Source organism: Dipodomys spectabilis, unplaced genomic scaffold, assembly GCF_019054845.1.
Source record: "Dipodomys spectabilis isolate Male_0828 unplaced genomic scaffold, ASM1905484v1 ptg000273l, whole genome shotgun sequence".
NCBI classification, from domain to species: Eukaryota; Metazoa; Chordata; class Mammalia; order Rodentia; family Heteromyidae; genus Dipodomys; species Dipodomys spectabilis.
Window position 1 is genome coordinate 450,002 of NW_024870950.1, and position 17,731 is coordinate 467,732.

Here is a 17,731-nt window from a genome sequence, read left to right on the forward strand (position 1 = left end):
TCTAGTTCTTTTAGCTCTGCATACAGCAACTGTTCCCAAGTTGCAGTTGAATGTGACTATCAAACACATAATAGATGAGAAAAATTTGGCGAGTCCCAAGTCATCTTAAGGAGCCTGTCTGAGGGCTAACGGATATTGTCTCAAGTGGCAGGACTTTAGGCTGAATAGTCTATGTAGTCTGTTTCTTGTTAGATCTAGACATTCTTGCCAAGTACCAGAAAACCATCCTGGGAAACCTGCAGGGCCGTCCGAGACCAAACCAACCATTTAAGCAATGTTGCACACAGGGAAAGCTCCCCTAAACCATGACTATGGTCAGCACATTCACGCCATTAACCCAGTGTCCTACTGCAGGGGCACCCGAAGTGTCTGACCATTCTAACTCGGGTTCCAACTAAACACCAAATTCTTCCTGTGTCCTACAGTTCACACACATTATGAGGCATCTAGTCCTTTCTTCTGACTGTATTAATACATGTCTACTAAGCCTTTGCCCTCAGAAGGAAAGGATACAGTATTTATTATTTTTTTTTTCAGTTATGGGGCTTGAATTCAGAGCCTTCTTGCTATCCCTGAGCTTTTTGCTCAAGGGTAGCACTCTACCACTTTGAGCCACAGAACAACTTCTGGTTTTCTGATGGTTAATTGGAGATGAATCTCATGGACTTTCCTGCCTGGGCTAGTTTTGAACAGCAATTCTCAGATCTCAGCCTCCTGAGTAGCTAGGGTTACAGGTATGAATCATCAGTGCCCAGCTCAGTATCCACTTTTTTTGTTGTTATCATTTTGCCTGTTTGGGGCTTGAACTTGGGGCCTGGCCACTGTCCCTGAGCTTCTTTTGCTCAAGGCTAGCTCTACCACTTGAGTTACTGTACCACTTCTGGCTTTTTCTATATGTGGTACTGAGGAATTGAACCTAGGGCTTCATGCATGGTAGGCAAGCACTCTACCACTAAGCCATATTCCCAGCCTCGATATCTACTTTTTAACTATCTATATTCAGAAACCAGTGTTGTTTTTTTTTCATGTCAGTCACTGGCACGCTCCATGCTGTGTTTAGTCTTCTAGCAACTTATCCTTAATGTGTTCTCCTGTTCTATTTCTGTCATCTTTTTGGTCCAGATTTTCTAATTTTAAAAATTACTTTTCCTTTTATAACCCTAAATCCTCTCTGGAACAAGATAGAAAATAGATATTTAAATGTTATTATAAAAGGACATGCTATTTAGTGAAGATCACTGAAGGATCTCATCAGAAATAACTTATGTTCCAGGGCTGGGTACCGTAAGCTCAATCTCAGCTATGTGGGAAGTGGAGATGGGAGGGTCAGGTTTTGAGACCAGTCTCCCCTGCACCCCCCACCAAAAATAGTAAGAGACCCTGTATCAAAAAACTAATTGAGGGCTGGGAAGGTGGCTCAGTGGTAGAGCGCTTGCCTTGCAATGCATGAGGCCCTGGGTTCCATTCCTCAGCACCACATAAGCAGAAAAAGCTGGAAGTGGTACTATGGCTCAAGTGGTAGAGTGCTTGCCTTGAGCTGAGGAGCTGAGGGACAGTGCCCCAGCCCAGAGTTCAGGTCCCATGACCAACAAAAACAAAAAACAAAACTAATTGAGTATGGTGGTTCATACCTGTAATCTCTGATATGTGGTAGGCAGAAGTAACGTGACTATGGCCAAACCCTAGTACCACCAATGGGGAAAAACGAGTCACTGACATACCATTTTCTCATTATCTTTATTCACAAATCAGTACAATATGATGGTAAATCTGTTACATGTATGATAAAATAGATTATGGAAAGCAACACTTATGACAACACAATTATAGGTACTCTCAGATATGTAACCTCTTGTAATAGCTTTCTGGACCCAATTCTGCCCTCTGAATGGGCCAATTTTATGACTCTCCCAGAAGTTTTGAGTTGGGCAGTTTTTTTTTTTTGGTTCTCCTTTCTAAGATCCAAAGCTTACTTGCAAATCCCTAGACATCAGCCACTGGAACCAGACCTCCTAGGCCTGAGGAGAGATCTAGTGCCCCGTGCTTGGTGCTCTGGGGTGGGGGTGGGGTCAATCTGGAACCATGCATCTTCCTGCATCTTCCTCTGGTCCATCTCTCATGAACACACTGCTGGAGTTAGCAGGAAAGGGGCCACACGGAGAGGAGGAAAGCATCTGCCCAACATGAACAGTTCTAAGTTTTCAACATGGATGAATCCCTAGCATGGAGATTTAGATTCGCCATCCAGCTAGCCATAAACAGGAACGAGCATATTAACATGGTCAAGGAGCACTGAGCTCACCCAGCCACAAAGATCTTATTTATCTCTAATTTTAAAATAATTCTTTCTCTTGCTGGGTATGCAAGTGAGCAAAGGGGAAAGTGGTGCATCTGCTATACCTGAAAAAAAAAAAAAAAAGATCACTAGGTAGACACAGCAGTTTAAAAATGGCTGAGGAGAGGCTGGGAAGATGGCTCAGTGGTAGAGTGCTTGCCCTGCATGCATGAGGCCCTGGGTTCGATTCCTCAGCGCCACATAAGCAGAAAAAGCCAGAAGTGGCGCTATGGCTCAGGTGGTAGAGCACTAGCCTTGAGCTGAAGAGGTGAGGGACAGTGCTCAGGCCCAGAATTCAGGCCCCATGACCGGCAAACAAAACAAAACCCCCAACAAACAAAAATGGCTGAGGAGAGAAATAGACCACAGTCCCTGCCCCATCCAGGGTAGAAGCAAAGCAGTTAAAAAGAGGGTAGGGAGGCATGGTGTGGTGGGAAGGCCTGGCAGGGTGGCATAGCAGGGGGACAAGGTGGGATGGCAGACTGGAGAGCTGGGAAAGCACAGGGCAGCTCCTCAGCTGGGGGATGGAATGCGCAGGTCCCATAGGCTCACCACTCACCAGCTGGCGCTAAGGATTTCAGTGCTTCTAAAAGATGTGGGCTAGAGAACTTGACCAGACACCGGAGCGGCTCCTCCCGCTCAGCCAAGATGCTCCTGTTTATGTCACTCTTGAACTTCGTTTCAAGCTGTCAACAAATGGAAAGAACTACTAAGTAGAGCAGCTGGAATGGTAAAAGCTAATGGACAGATCATATACTGTTATTCATGCTTGCCTTCAAGAACTATAGCAGAGACCATTAATTTCCTAACTACCTGCCAACACAGAAGACATCAGATGCACTCTGCACACGCAGCCAGCACAGAGAGGCCAGGCACACAGGAGGGGCTCCATGTAAGCTCAGTTCTGAGCTCACTTTGCTTTTTTTTTTTTTTTCTTAGTGATGTTTGAGACTGATCTAGGGGCCTTATTCTTGCTAATGCTCTACTTGAGCCACACCTCCAGTCCTTTAGTTTACAGTCTGTGTTTCAGATAGTCCCTTTTGCTTCAGACTGTGATCTTCCTAACTTTGGCTCCTGAATAGCTGGGACTGCAGGCATGGTTCATGATACCCAGCCCTGGTGTTTGAACTTAGGGCCTGGGCACTATCTCTGAGATTTCTCCTCTTCCCCCAAGGCTAGCACTGGATCATTTAATTTCAGCTTTTTGGTAGTTAACTGAAGAGTCTCATGGACTTTGCTGCTGGGACTGTCTTCAAACAGTGATCCTCAGCCTCCTGAGTAGCTAGGATTGTAGGTATGAGCCTCTGATCCATCTCTCATGTACACAATGCTAGAGTTAGCAGGAAAGGGGCCACACGGAGAGCCAAGTTTGCTTTCTTAATGGAAAATTAGTACTAGTTTTTATAATCTGTTAACTTCAATATGAAAATGCTATATCCCTTGAGTCACCATTTTTGTTTGCTGTTGTTGGTCATGGGGCTTGAACTCAGGGCCTGGGCACTGTCCTGGGCTTTTTTGCTCAAGGCCAGTTCTCTACCACTTTGAGCCATAGCTCTACTTCCAGTTTTCTGGTGGTTCACTGGAGATAAGAGTCTCACAGACTTTCCTGCCTGGGCTGGCTTTGAACTGTGATCCTCAGAGCTCAGTGAGTAGCTAGGATTCACAGGCCTGAGTCTCCAGGGCCTGGCATTTTAAAAATTCACTTCTTTGGGAAGAATTAAAACACATACAGAAGCTGGGTGTGATGGTCTATGTCTGTAATCCCAGCACCTTCAACTTTCCTCAGCTCACACATACAGATTGTAGCCAGCTAACATATAAATGAATTAATATGTAAGACAAAAAGGCAGATACACAATTTCAGAAGGTCTCCTTGGCTAACAGGGGAACTTCAAATATAACAAAAAGTCCATTTAATTTTCATGTTTATACATAAATAATAGCAAGGCTTATACATACATACATAAAAAGTAGCAGGGCTGGAAATGTGACTCAATGGTAGAGTGTTTGCCTAGCATACACGAGGCCCTGGGTTTCATTCCTCAGTACCACATAAACAGTAAAAGCCAGAAGTGGTGCTGTGGTCAAGTGGTAGCGTTCTAGCCTTCAGCAAAAGAAGCTCAGGGACAGTGCCCAGGCCCTGAGTTCACAAGCTCCAGGACTGGCAAAAAAAAAAAAAAAAAAAGGCAGGGGCTGGGAAGGTGGCTCAGTGGTAGAGTGCTTGCCTTGCATGCCTGAGGCCCTGGGTTCGATTCCTCAGCACCACATAAGCAGAAAGAAAAAAGCCGGAAGTGGCGCTGTGGCTCAAGTGGTAGAGCGCTAGCCTTGAGCTGAAGAGCTGAGGGACAGTGCCCAGGACCAGAGTTCAGGCCCCACGACCGGACCCCCCCAAAAAAAAAAAAAAAGGCAAATAGAACAGGGATGTAAGGTTCTCTCATCTTTTCAAACCATTCTGGTAACTTGTGGGCAATGTTTACTGCTGTGTCCTACCTTATATTGTGCAAATTCGAGTTGTGGCTGAGGATAGTCTCCAAAAGTTTCTTCAGTTATTCTTTGGATTCTCTCCTTTTCGACTGTGTTTTCATGAATGAGCCTGGGATCCACTGAGGGTGGGAAGATTGCAGATGGAAACAGACATTAGGGGCACACTTCATTCTTACAGCATCTTTACATCTCCAACCTGCCCAATTACTTGTTCCACTTGAAAATGTTTCCTTTTTTTTTTTTTGTTGGTCATGGGGCTTGAACTCTGGGCCTGAGTGCTGTCCTTCAGCTCTTCAGCTCAAGACTAGTACTCTACCACTTGAGCCACAGTGCCACTTCCAGTTTTCTGAATGGTTTATTGAAGATAAGAGTCTCACCGCCTTTCCTGCCCTGGCTGGCTTTGAACTGTGACCCACAGATCTCAGCCTCCTGAGTAGGATTACAGGTGTAAGCCATCAGAGCCTGGTCTGTTCCTTCTTTTAACTATAATAATTTATTTTGTAGAAAGTTGGAAAGAGCAAGGAGATAAAAATAATAAAAATTACCCACAATTCTACCACCCAGAGATAAGTACTGCAAACATTGTACTATGTTACTAAATAGCTCTTTTACAGTTAATAAGAACAAGAAGCCTGTAATGTATACTCTAACACAATTTTATATCCTAACACATCCAATCAACAGTGCTTCCTTTTCTGCTTGAAAATTCTAAAATGGTTAGTTCTTACCAACTGGACCACTCCCTTTAATAGCTATAGAAGTGAGTTTTCCAGGGAGAGGCTCCTGGCAAGAGAGGGGAGCAATGCAGTCACCATTCTGACTGTTCTAGAACTGGTTATGCTCAGGCTCGGGTTTCATGTGGGCTTTGCCACTTCCTTCCTAGCTGTATGACTGTCTATACAGTTTCCAAGCTTTCTTGAACCTCAGTTTCTCAATGAATATAGCCTCTCCATGGACCTGAGGAAATAGGCCCAGGTGCAAGTGTGCATGTATGCGTGTGTGAACACCCCTCCCCCCTCCCCCCCATAATGGTACTGGTGCAGAAGAAATGCTTAGCAACCATTGGCTATTCTGTGCCACATGTTAGTCTAGCAGATTCTAAAGGAGACCCACTTCTGGCTTGGCCTTCTTCTTTCCATTTGTCTGAAAGCAGTAAAGAGTTCTGAATCAGAGCCCTTATATGTGTGTGTATGTGATTTTCTGAGTAACAAAATCTGAATAGGAATAATGCACTTGTAAACAGCAATTTGTTGGTTTTTTGTTGTTATTGAGATAGGGGCAGGAGGTACAGCCTGCACGGCCCTCGAGCCTGCAATTCTCCTGCGCAGCTTCCTACGTGCTAAGGTTACAGCACTGCTATACTTGGCCGCATTTCAGTTTATCTTAAAAATACATACCATTTCTATTTTGTTCAAGGTTTCTTTCTTGTAGAGGTTTTATAGAGTTGTGATTTTCAAATACCTGAGGGGGTATAGGGAGAGAAAAAGAAAAAAAAAGTAAATGTTTTACTAATACAGATATTAACTAATTTTGGTATATAAAAGTATGCTAAATCTTTACTTTTTCCAACAAAGAGACTGCAGTGGCCTGCAACGTGGCTGTTTTGACTGAGAAAGTCTGTATTTTACAATAAAAAAAAATGGACCCAGACATCTACGTATTATATGCAAAAGCTACAGGAATGGAAGACAGTATTTGTTGCATGTGACGTTTTAGCTTTACAACTATAAACTGAACTTCACAACCTAGATTTGTAAGTCAGAGGTCCTTTTTGCAAAGTCGGAACTTCCCTTTTCCCACAGTCCCAATGAAAATGTTTATCATTCATTGGTGACAATGTGAATTTCCACCCTTAAGTCGAGAGACTTGCAGGGAGCCATAACATCTTTCTATTCAGAAAACACACATGTGTAAAGCATCTCTGATAGTCTACACATGAGTAGATGTTTGCCATATCTAGGATAAGACCTTCGTGCCTCTAAGGACAGAGCAGTCTGTCACTAAAAGGGGAAAAACACATTCAAATCCTACAAACAACTGCGGACCTTAATAAATCCATACCTTCCCCTTTAGTTTAAACCTGTGACACTTGCTTGTCACAACAAAAAATTTCATTGTATTTCTCAGCTGTCAAGTTACTCAGAAGAAAAAGAAAATTCCAATTGGATTAGCTGCTTTGTAAACTGGGATCTGAGATATAGGCTACAATGACAAATGGGCTGTATAAAGTATAGTACAATTATAAAAAGAGGAAAGTGAGACATCTTTTTTTTTTTTTTTGGTGCCAGTCCTGGGGCTTGAACTCAGGGTCTAACCACTGTCCCTGAGCTTCTTTGGTTCAAGGCTAACACTCTACCACTTGAGTCACAGTGCCACTTCTGGCTTTTTTTGTTTATGTGGTACTGAGGAGTCGAACCCAGGCTTTACATAAGCAAGGCATGTACTCGACCACTGAGCCATCTTCTCAGCCCTCGTTTTGTTTTCTTTCATGTGAGCTGACCAAAAGCCTGTTAACTGCACTGATATCTCAAGAGATGACGTGTTGGCAAGGACCTGTCCCTGCTCAATGGACTTCAATCCTACACACAGGAGGAAAGAGTTGCTGGTTGGCTCACCTGATTATACTGTTTAAAAACAATGGCCTTGAGTGAGTCCAGGTGTCGGCTTCTCAGGTCCATTTTCATTATCTGGTGGTGGTTGCTAGCAATTTTCAGTGCCTTGAAATGGGAATGATGGAAGCAATTAGGGTTACTATCACCACATGTGTAACTGCAATCAGTCGAGTTTCCATGGAAGAGTGAAAGAAGTCCTGAAAAATGTAATGCCTTTAACCTGTCACTCAGCTGAAAAAACAGAAAAGGTACTCAGTGGTGCTAAGGTTCTCACACATGGCCACTGGTTTTAGAAAAGTGGTGCAGTTTAAGTCAAGGGTTATAAGGACTTAAGAATAGCAATAAATATGCACAAGTTATCATTTTTCAATTTCAGACTAGGATCTCCTCATAGCAATTATGTTCCAGTGTTCTAACTTGCTTCCCAGATGATAAGGAGTTCTTGGGAATTGTTCTTACTGCACGGTTTTGGTTTGATTTGGGGAAAGATGCTAGGAAGCCAGAACACCAAAGGCAGAAAAATGACAAGAAGTAGATTCTGGACAGAGGCCACATCTTCTGTTAACTCAGTTACTGTGTATGGTATATGCAAACTGCTATGAAGGTAATAATAGCCGTTAGTAGGCAGATTGTACAGGCAAGAGAAAGCACTGCATAGAAGTGTGGTTTAAAAAAAGCAAATTATAGAACCACCCTTAATCATCTTTTGAAAGAAAATTGTAACAAAGTTATTTTGAGTGAATGGGAGAGGGACATGGTGTATGTCTTTATCTTCAGACTTTTGTACTACTTGCATTTCTTCAAAACATTCACACCTACTCATTCTCCATTTAAAAAAAAAGGAATAGCTCTAAACTAACATCTTGTGTCACATTTCCATGTGTAGTTCCTTACTCAGGAGATAAAGAATTAAATGTGGTGCTGCCATCAAATGCTTGAGCACTTTAAACCCAACTGACTTCTGAGGTAAGGATGGTAAGATACTGTAGTTTGGAGTTACTTTGTGCAGTACCTGACCCAGAAGGGGTACAGTGCTCTTCAGGGTGGAGAGAGATGCGAAGGCATATGGAGTCTGGGGATAATACACCACGTAAGTTGGCTTGTACTGGTTAGGCTTTGAACACTGTGTTCCCCAGGCAACTCGAATCCAGACTGCATTCTCCTCTGCATTTCTGAAGCTGACTGTCACCTGATGAAAACAAGTTTCAGAGTCGACTGTCATTTATTGGCACCAACTGCAGCATTGTGGAGATATGCTCTCATGATATATATAGCCCAGGCTGGCCTGGAACTTGCAATCCTCTCTCCTCAGTCTCCTGAGTGCTGGGATTACAGGCATGTACCACCATGCTCAGCCTGCACCCCTTTTATTTTATTTATTTTTTTAATTGTAGGTTGTAGGGCTTGAACTCTGGGCCTGGGTGCTATCCCTGAGCTTTTTAGCTCAAGGCTAGTACTTTACCACTTGAGCCACAGCACCACTTCCAACCTTTTCTGTGGTACTAAGGAATTGAGCCTGGGGCTAGGCAAGCACGATGCCACTAGGCCACATTCCCAGCCCCTGCACCTTTTAAAAGAGAGCAATCTGGGGCTGGGAAGGTGGCTCAGTGGTAGAGTGCTTGCCTTGCATGTCTGAGGCCCTGGGTTCGATTCCTCAGCACCACATAAGCAAAAAGAGGAAGTGGCGCTGTAGCTCAAGTGGTAGAGCGCTGGCCTTGAGTTGAAGAGCTGAGGGACCACGCCCAGGCCCAGAGTTCAAGCCCCACTAGGGGACCACGCCCAGGCCCAGAGTTCAAGCCCTACTACCGACAAAAAAAAAAAAAAAACTATGTAAAGCAAAAAGAAAAAAAGCCGGAAGTGGCACTGTGGCTCAAGTGGTAGAGCACTAGTCTTGAGCTGAAGAGCTGAGGGACAGCGCACAGGCCCAGAGTTCAGGCCCCAAGACCGGACCCCCCCCAAAAAAAATAAAATAAAAAAATAAAAGAGAGCAATCTTACCATAAAAAAAAATTGGTTTTGTTATGGCCCCTCAGGACCAAAGAATGTCCCTGAGCTGTTTTGCTCAAGGCTAGCACTCTACCACTTTGAGCCACAGCTCTACTTCTGGCTTTTTGAGTTAGGTTAATTGGAGATAAGAGTGTCTCATAGACTTTTTTACCCAGGCTGGTTTTGAACTGTGATCTTCAGATCTCAGCCTCCTGATTAGCTAGGATGGCAGGTGTGAGTCACGGGCACCTGGCTCTTACTGCAATTTTGTACGTAAAGACCTAGAGATTTTTCTCTTCTACTTTTTTTTTGGGTCTGGTCGTGGGGCCTGAACTCTGGGCCTGGGCGCTGTCCCTCAGCTCTTCAGCTCAAGGCTAGCGCTCTACCACTTGAATCACAGCGCCACTTCTGGCTTTTTTCTTTCTTTGCTTATGTGGTGCTGAGGAATCGAACCCAGGGCCTCATGCATGCAAGGCAAGCGCTCTACCACTGAGCTACCTTCCCAGCCCTTTCTTCTACTTTTTATGGTATGTTTTGGGCATCTTTGAAAAAATGTTTTGTGATTTGTTTTATAAAGCCACATTTATGTCTTGCCAAGACGTTTTTTTTTTTTTAACTCTGAGCCTGGGCACTATCACTCAGCTCTTTACCTCAAAGCTAGAGCTCTACCACTTGAGTCACAGTGCCACTTCCAGTTTTGTGGTGGTTTACTGAAGAGTCTCACCGTCTTTCCTGCCCAGGCTGGCTCTGAACCATGATCCTCAGATCTGAGCCTCCTGAGTAGCTAGGATTATGGGCATGAGGCACCACACTTGGCTTGCCAAGAATTTTGAAGACAGATTTCTTAAAAACCTATAGTCAGGGAATAACATAAACATTTTCTAGAAATTTTGTGAACATGCCTTGAATAGTGTTCCTTTTCCAGTAGGAGTCAGTAACCTTTATAATGGGACAGCTGTTTATAAATGAAGCTTCTTTAGCATCTAGCACAGATCTAGTATGTGCTATGAAATTTAACAGTATGATGGGCCTAAAAATGTGCTAATCATAATGCTCTGACTCAGTTCTAGATCAGCAGCAAAAAATTCCTTCAAGGAGTAGCATGTAACAAGAATACAGGAAGTTCTACCTGGCCCCCATCTCATGGATAAATGCAGGCCTTTCTCAATTTAGAAACAGGATGGTCAACTGCTCTAGAATTTAAAGGTCTTAGTCATCTTCTCCCCCAAGTCAGGTTTCCTTTGGGCTCTGAGCCCTGAAAAGGAGGACCCTGAAACAGGTCCAACTGGGTTGCCAGCTCTCCCTTCCCCATCTCAGATCTCACTCCGGGAAAAGCAGGTAGTTGCGGTGCCTGGTCTGGGGAGTGAGCAGACTCTGCCCACTGTGTATGTGGCTGCTTCTCCAAATCCTTTGTGCAGCAAAGCACTCTTCCCCAGCCCTGGCCCCTGCAGGGCCTCAGTGCTTCCTATTGGCTGGAACTGAAGAGAGCGCCTTGCACTGGATGACTTGCTTGGCTTCCCACTGCCAAAAAAGGTGTGCCAAAAAAGGTGTGTGTGTGTGTGTGTGTGTGTGTGTGTGTGTGTGTGTGTGTGTGTGTGTGTGTGTGTGTGTGTATGCTCGAGCACACTGGTCAATACTACAGATACCAGCCATGCATGGATTATATGATGGAATTCATTAAGGTTAAATAAGATGAAGAAATCAGCTGCTCAGTCCCTAACCACATCTCAAGTGCTCAGCAGCAAATGTGACCACTCACTTACTGCCCTTGACAGTTGGCCACGGGACACCTCTGTCACTACTGTGACACTGAGAAATAAGCACCAGACTCTAAGTGACAGGTGAGAAAGAGGGAAGTTCTCACAACTTAAGAGCTCTGGTATGGAAGAGAATAGTATGGAACGTGGCGGGCTGAATTTCTTACAGATAATGAAGAAGAGTCGGCAGCGTATTTTAAGTGCACAGATCAAAGCATGTAGTGTGTACTGAACGTTGTGCTTACATTTCTTAATGCTCTCTGAAGAGTTTTCTTAAATGAACTTTTGAATTGTTCCATATCGAAAAGGTCAACATCATCATCTGTGAAAGTGAAAAGAAAAACAAAGAAAAATTAAGGGAGCTAAGAGTCTTCAATGTTTATCTGCAAATCCAGAACTGAGAATCTTGTATAACCCCAAAGTGGTGATAACATGTGGTGTGAATGTTTCCCACACTTCCAATATGGCATCCCCAAATGCAAATGAGCAATAGGCACCCCATTTTGAAAGGTATTTAAAGAGAATGCATTGCTATTAATTTCCAAATTGCTAAAATATCAAATATAAATGTTAAATTTAAAATGAAAACACTAGCCAGGAGCCGGTGGCTCATGCCTGTAATCCTAGCTATTTAGAGGCTGAGATCTGAGGATCACAGTTCAAGGCCATCAGCCAGAAAAGTCTCTGGGAGATTCTTATCTCCAATCAACCACTTAAAAGCCAGATGTGGAGCTGTGGCTCAATGTGGTAGAGCACTGGCCTTGAGCAAAAGGAGCTCAGGGACAGTGCCTAGGCCCTGAGTTCAAGCCCCACAACTGACAAAAAAAAATAAATACATAAACCCAATAAATAAAATGGAAAGTATTACCTGGTTCTTCACTCATCTGAAAAACATCCCAAACTTTGTGGTTCCGGTGAGCTTGAGTATCTGAGAGAGGAAGGGCTCATTGCTTTAGTATTATATTTTATTTATGCTTAAAATATGTATTTTAAACAATACAATAGTAATTCAGGTGATAGATTCTTATGAAAAACATATACTTTATATCCATTAAATTTAGACAAATCAGAATGACTAATTCAGCTAACCTAGAGGATAAAACTCAGCTTTTGTCCTTATTTCATCGGAGCACTGATTAATCTCTCCTCTCCCCCAGAATTCAGCTATATCTTCCAGATGGAATGACCACTCTGCGTGGAAGGACAATTTGCACAGGTGTCCTCTTTGCCCAGTTCCTTGCACAGCTCATTCGTCACCTCTGTCGGCTGTACTCGGGCTGCCCGCTCAGTGGGCCACCCCACCGCTGCCCCACATTGTTCCACACTCATCACCACATCAGGTCCTTGGGGGTTCCCGTGTACTGTCTGCTCCCTGGGAATAAAGGACTTGTATACCGCTCCAGTCCTAGATCTACTCCTGCCTGCAAAAATTGCAGTCTACGTCTGATGAAAGCCCTCCCAGGTGGATGTATGACACAGAAGATTCCTTGCAGGAACTTCCCCTCAAGAGTATCCTGGAGGGGAAATGGACCTATGGGACTGCCAAGTTCAATTTTCCCTGTCATCTTTCTGGCTTAAAACTGCCCTTGCACTGCCCTCTGCTCATCCCTGCACAGTCAGTCATCTGTCTACCCTGAGCCCCACTGGTCTCCACCTCACACCAGGCTTTCTACAACCCACAAAGAGGGATAAAGGCCCCAGCACTCAAGGTACCATCCACACACTATGCTTCTGGCACACAGCACTCTTCCTGTCCTTCTCTGAGTTCAGTATCTTTTCTTTTTGGTGCATCTCACCAGCCTCTCTTTCTGTTCCATTTATGGCAATGGACCTGACAATTCTTCCTTTTGGTTTTATTTAAATCAAGTGTCAGCAGGATTAGTTCAATGCCTGAGAGAGAGATAGCATCCAAAGGTATTTTGTTTTCCTTCTGTACCTGCTTCTTTGGTTCTACGTTCAGAGTTGAGATTGCCTATTAACTGGTCTCTGAGTAAGAATGGTGTTAACAATTTTCTGTTACTCTATTAAACATATGTTGTATATAATCTGACACGTAGAGCAGCAAGACAATTTGGCAAAAGACACAGGGCAGGTAAGTGGCAGAGCTGGGATTTGACACCAAGTCTCTTCAACTCTTGACTCTGTCTATAAACACTTGCCTCCCTTGGAGTTGATTAGTTGGGTATAAATACAAATCTCCCAAACTTACAAATGATGTCTAAAAGGGCTACATCATTGAGACTTGCAGACTTCTTCTGAAAGAGAAGAGAAACTCATTAGAAGATGTGGTGATGGGCTCGGGCATCTCCCTTTAAGGCTCATTTTAGGATTGGTTGGACAAACATTAGCATGCCCTCAGTACTGTACAGTGTCCACCAACCAACCACAGCATGGATAAATGAATTGTCTACAGGTCAGACCTCAACACTGAGCATCAACAGCCTATTATGGATACAGCAATATAGCTGATTCTCACAATCATAAGGTTGAATGAAAGCAGACAGACCCAAAAGAACAGAACACATGATTCCATTTATAAAAATATATATATAAGTAGGAAAAATAATAATCTATGCTGTTACAAGTCAGCGCTGTTGGTATCTTTAGGGGTTGGGATAAGAGTAACAGTAATATTGCTAGATAATGGGTACTGGTTTTATGAGTATGTTCAAATATAATTGTATCAATTTCTGTAAGAATTTTATATTTAAATAACCAAGTAGTGATGTGGGGAGGATATGGTCTCCCTATATAGCCTAAGCTGGCCTTGAACTTGAGATCATTCTTTCTGATCCTCCCAAATGCCGAGATTATAGGCTTGTATTGGTACACTAGGCTTGTTATATCTTTTCATTTTCATAACTGAGTAGGTTACAAAAAAGTACCACTCATTTCTTCAATCACTACTGACTTTTCCCTTCCCTGATAGCCACTTCTTTTCTAATTGCTTCCTAACCATTCTTTGCTAGGTAAAAAAAAGCCAATAAAAATGTGTTCATTCACTTTAAAAATAAACAAGGAGCTGTCTTCAGTCTGCTTTGGATTAAGGAAAGCAAAACCTGGAGGCTAGCAGGTTGCTAAAGCTTGTTACCTCACACAACAGGACCAGGTCCAGAGCTAGCTGTTCCTTTCTCTGCCGGAAGTTTACAGTCTGAAGTTGTTCTTCAGGAAAAAAATCCCAGGCTTTTAGGATTGTCATCATTTCATACATGGGGATTTTCAAGATGGTCCTCCTAAGAAACTCAGCAACAGTCTCCTCCATCTCTCTGGCATGTTAGAAAAACAAAAACCAAGTATTCATCAAATACAAACATTTGGCAGAATTTTCCAGCACCATAGTTTTAGCCAAGGTGTGTTTTTTTTCTTTTTTCCCTAGGATCAGGACTTGAACTCAAGGTCTGGTACTTTAGCTCAGACGTTGGTGTTCTACCACCTGAGCTATGCCTCCAGCCATAGGATTTTCTTTTTGTTTTTTTGTTGGTTGTGGGGCCTGAACTCTGGGCCTGGGCGCTGTCTCTAAGCTCTTCAGCTCAAAGCTAGCGCTTTACCATTTGAGCCACAGCATCACTTCCGGCTTTTTCTCTTTATGTGGTGCTGAGGAATTGAACCCAGACTCATGCAAGTGAGGCAAGCACTCTACCACTGAGCCACCTTCCCAGCCCTTTCTTTCTTGAGTCCAAGACCAGGACCCAAACTCAGTGCCTGATGCTTTCGCTCATTAACTAGTGAGACATGCTTCCAACTTCAACTCTAGGATTTTCTTTGGAGTTTAAATACTCAAATGTTTATCCTTTTCACTCACTTAAAAAAATTATTTTTCTCTTTAAATTGCATATTTAAATGTTGTAGAGTATTAACAAAATTAGCGCTATAATGACTTGGGTAGGATTTGTCCTACAAGCATTGATATGTGTAGGTTTGGTCCCCAATGTAATGGCATTTACAGGTGATGAATCTGTAAGGGATGGTTAGGACACCTAGTGCATGATCAGTTCTTGCCACTCCACCTTCTGAAGGGATTAATGCCCTTTTAAGGGTCAGAATTGGATTAGTTCCCTTGCAAATGGTTTATAACCAGGCATGGTGGTACTCACCTATCATCTCACCACTGGGAGCTGAGACAAGAGGATCAGGAGTTCAGGCCTACCTAGCTTGGATTATATGGTGAGATCCTGTCTTCCAAATGTTTTGTATATATTACACACATATGTAAGGGAACACATGTATGTACACACATATAGGTATGTGTAGAAATGTATACACATGTATATGCACACTCAGCTGCATGATCCCTAAATATTGAGGAAGATGCATTTAACTTCATTAATGGCCTATCTTTTAGAAAGAAGCACAAAGTTCCTGGTGTCCATGTTGCAGACAGACAGTCTGTCATTCTCATCTGCTTCCCTCATAACCCTGGGATTTCCAAGGAAATAGGGATATTCCTCTACAAGAATCTTAACGCGGACTTATATCTATCATCTCATGTGCTTGTTGAACACCAAATATAATTTACTGCCATTGTCTACTTCCAAAAAAAATGTAGTGGTTTGTCTTTTCTGAATATGATAGTAAAACTTAAAGAGGAATGTTTAAGCATGGTTTGGGAAGAGAAAAATAACTATTAAGATCACAGGAACAGAATTAGGATCATGAAATAGAGTCTGATATGTTGCTTTATTGAGACATAAGATCATCTTGCCCTAAAGTCAAGATTAAAATCTTCACCATGGTCTTGTATTGTCTTCTTGGTCTTTGCTCCTTTCTCCTTGGTTTTCTGAGCTCCAGCTATACTGGGCTCTTTCATACTATAAGACAAAATGATTCTTCTGGATATGAAATATTGCACCTGGTTACTCTGCCTAGAAGATTCGCCAGTGATTTCCTGTTGCAATTCAGGCCTCAGCTTAGTTTCTCCACAGAGAGATTTATTCTCACACATTCAATCCAAAGTTATCTTCAGCCAGGCACTGGTACCTTACGCCTGTAATCCTAGCTACTCAAGGGACGGAGACCGGAGGATGGAAGTCCAAAGTCAGCCTGGGCAGAAAAGTCCATGAGACTCTTATCTTCAATTAAGCACCAAAAAGTCTGAAAGTGGAGCTGTGGCTCAAGTGGTAGCCTTGAGCACAACAGCTCAGGGACAGGGCCCAAGCCCTGAGTTCAAGCCCCATGACTCGTGTGTGTGCATGCACACCTGCGCGCACACATGCACACATATACACTGACACACAGTTATTCTCAGGACCGTCTACTGATGACTACAGAGCTATCTGGAACTAGCTTTATTATTCACAGTATTTTGTTGCACTCCAATTAACAGGTACAGTAAGTCTAATCAGCCCAAGAACCAGCTATGCACTAGATACTACTACGGAAATGAATAACTGGATGCTCTCCCTAAGTAGTGCACTTGTGGAAATAACCAGGAAAAGGATCAACAGGAAAATATCAAACACCTCTTCCCTTATGATCACTCCGGACTTTCAAAATAAAGATTCTGGGCCTCATCAAATTAAACTGCGGGGAGGGCGCATGTAAGTTTCCCATTTTTGGAGGGCTCTTCTTCACGCGATTCTTAAGTCTGGGTAAAGCTTGGCTCCAGCCAGTAAAAATTTTAAAAGAACTGGCAAAAGAGCACACGTGATCTCACCAGTGAAGTCAGGAAACCTTTAAAGACACTTTCTTCCGGTGCTGACCTTTTAAATCTCTCTACTTCCTAGCACTTTGGCACAGAGCTTACACTAGGCGCACGCTACGGTTTTTGAATGAATGCACAAGAACATTCCTTAGTAATATTCCTGCAGCTATACACTGCAGTGACGGGGAGCATGAGGAGTAATGCAAGAGGCTGCTGAACAAATGGGATGCAAGCCAAGGGAACTAAGGATCTACACGAGACCCCGACTCTGGTAGTTGCGGGAAGCCCGGGGAAAGACTTGTGAGCCGCACGTCACGTGACAACGCAGCGCACCTACAGCGCATTACGTAGCAGGCTCCATAAGAGGCCCTGCCCCACTGAGGGCGGAAATGGCGTCACGCGGGCTTGAGCGCCCTCTCCAGCTTGGCCTATTCTGCAGCCTTCCACTCCCAGCCCGAGACCTAGCGCTAACCCTGAGATTTGAGACGTGCGTAAAAAAGCCGCCGCGGAGGCCTGGGACCTGACTTCCCCAAGGTTCCCACCACCTTCCGGACCCGAGGCCGAGCCGACAGCAGTCGTCTTACCAGCCCACATCTCCAGCTGCTCGCCGGCAGCCGCTCCCGCCGAGGCGCCTTCAAAACCTCCAATGGCAGCTCCCGCCCGCCTCAAGCTCCGCCCACCGGGCTCGGACCTCGGGCAGCTCCACGGCTCCAGGGGGGACCCCGCTGAGGAGCGGCAGGAGTGAGTCGTTCCAGGTCCTTGCGTCACTCTTCTCAGGAGAGGACGTTTGTACGTAAGTACCATCAGTGGAGAAACAGGCTCTGTCGGTCCGAGTGGTTGTGTAGGTTCTGTCGCGCCCGTTTGCCAGCCCTGCTTCTCCCCCTTCGCGCCGGAGGATGGGCCGGTCCGGGCGGGCT

At 44.0% G+C, this 17,731-nt stretch overlaps 1 protein-coding gene across 2 annotated transcripts; it reads right to left on the bottom strand.

Annotated features, from left to right (window-relative positions):
* Nucleotides 1-1,718: 1,718 nt before the first annotated feature.
* On the bottom strand, nt 1,719-17,651 carry Cenpn (centromere protein N). Of its 2 annotated transcripts, none has more exons than XM_042700793.1 (11): nt 17,399-17,651; nt 14,265-14,439; nt 13,383-13,425; nt 12,042-12,101; nt 11,419-11,495; nt 8,444-8,620; nt 7,435-7,536; nt 6,217-6,280; nt 4,826-4,938; nt 2,895-3,021; nt 1,719-2,400 (listed from the first exon to the last, which is right to left on the bottom strand). In XM_042700793.1, the coding sequence occupies exons 2-11, from the start codon at nt 14,433-14,435 to the stop codon at nt 2,318-2,320; spliced, it is 1,017 nt and encodes a 338-aa protein (XP_042556727.1). In that variant the 5' UTR covers nt 14,436-14,439; nt 17,399-17,651; the 3' UTR covers nt 1,719-2,317. The 2 variants fall into 2 exon arrangements, with proteins under 2 accessions (XP_042556727.1, XP_042556726.1); XM_042700792.1 differs by having other exon boundaries at nt 13,383-13,428; nt 17,399-17,650.
* Between the last annotated feature and the right edge of the window lie 80 nt (nt 17,652-17,731).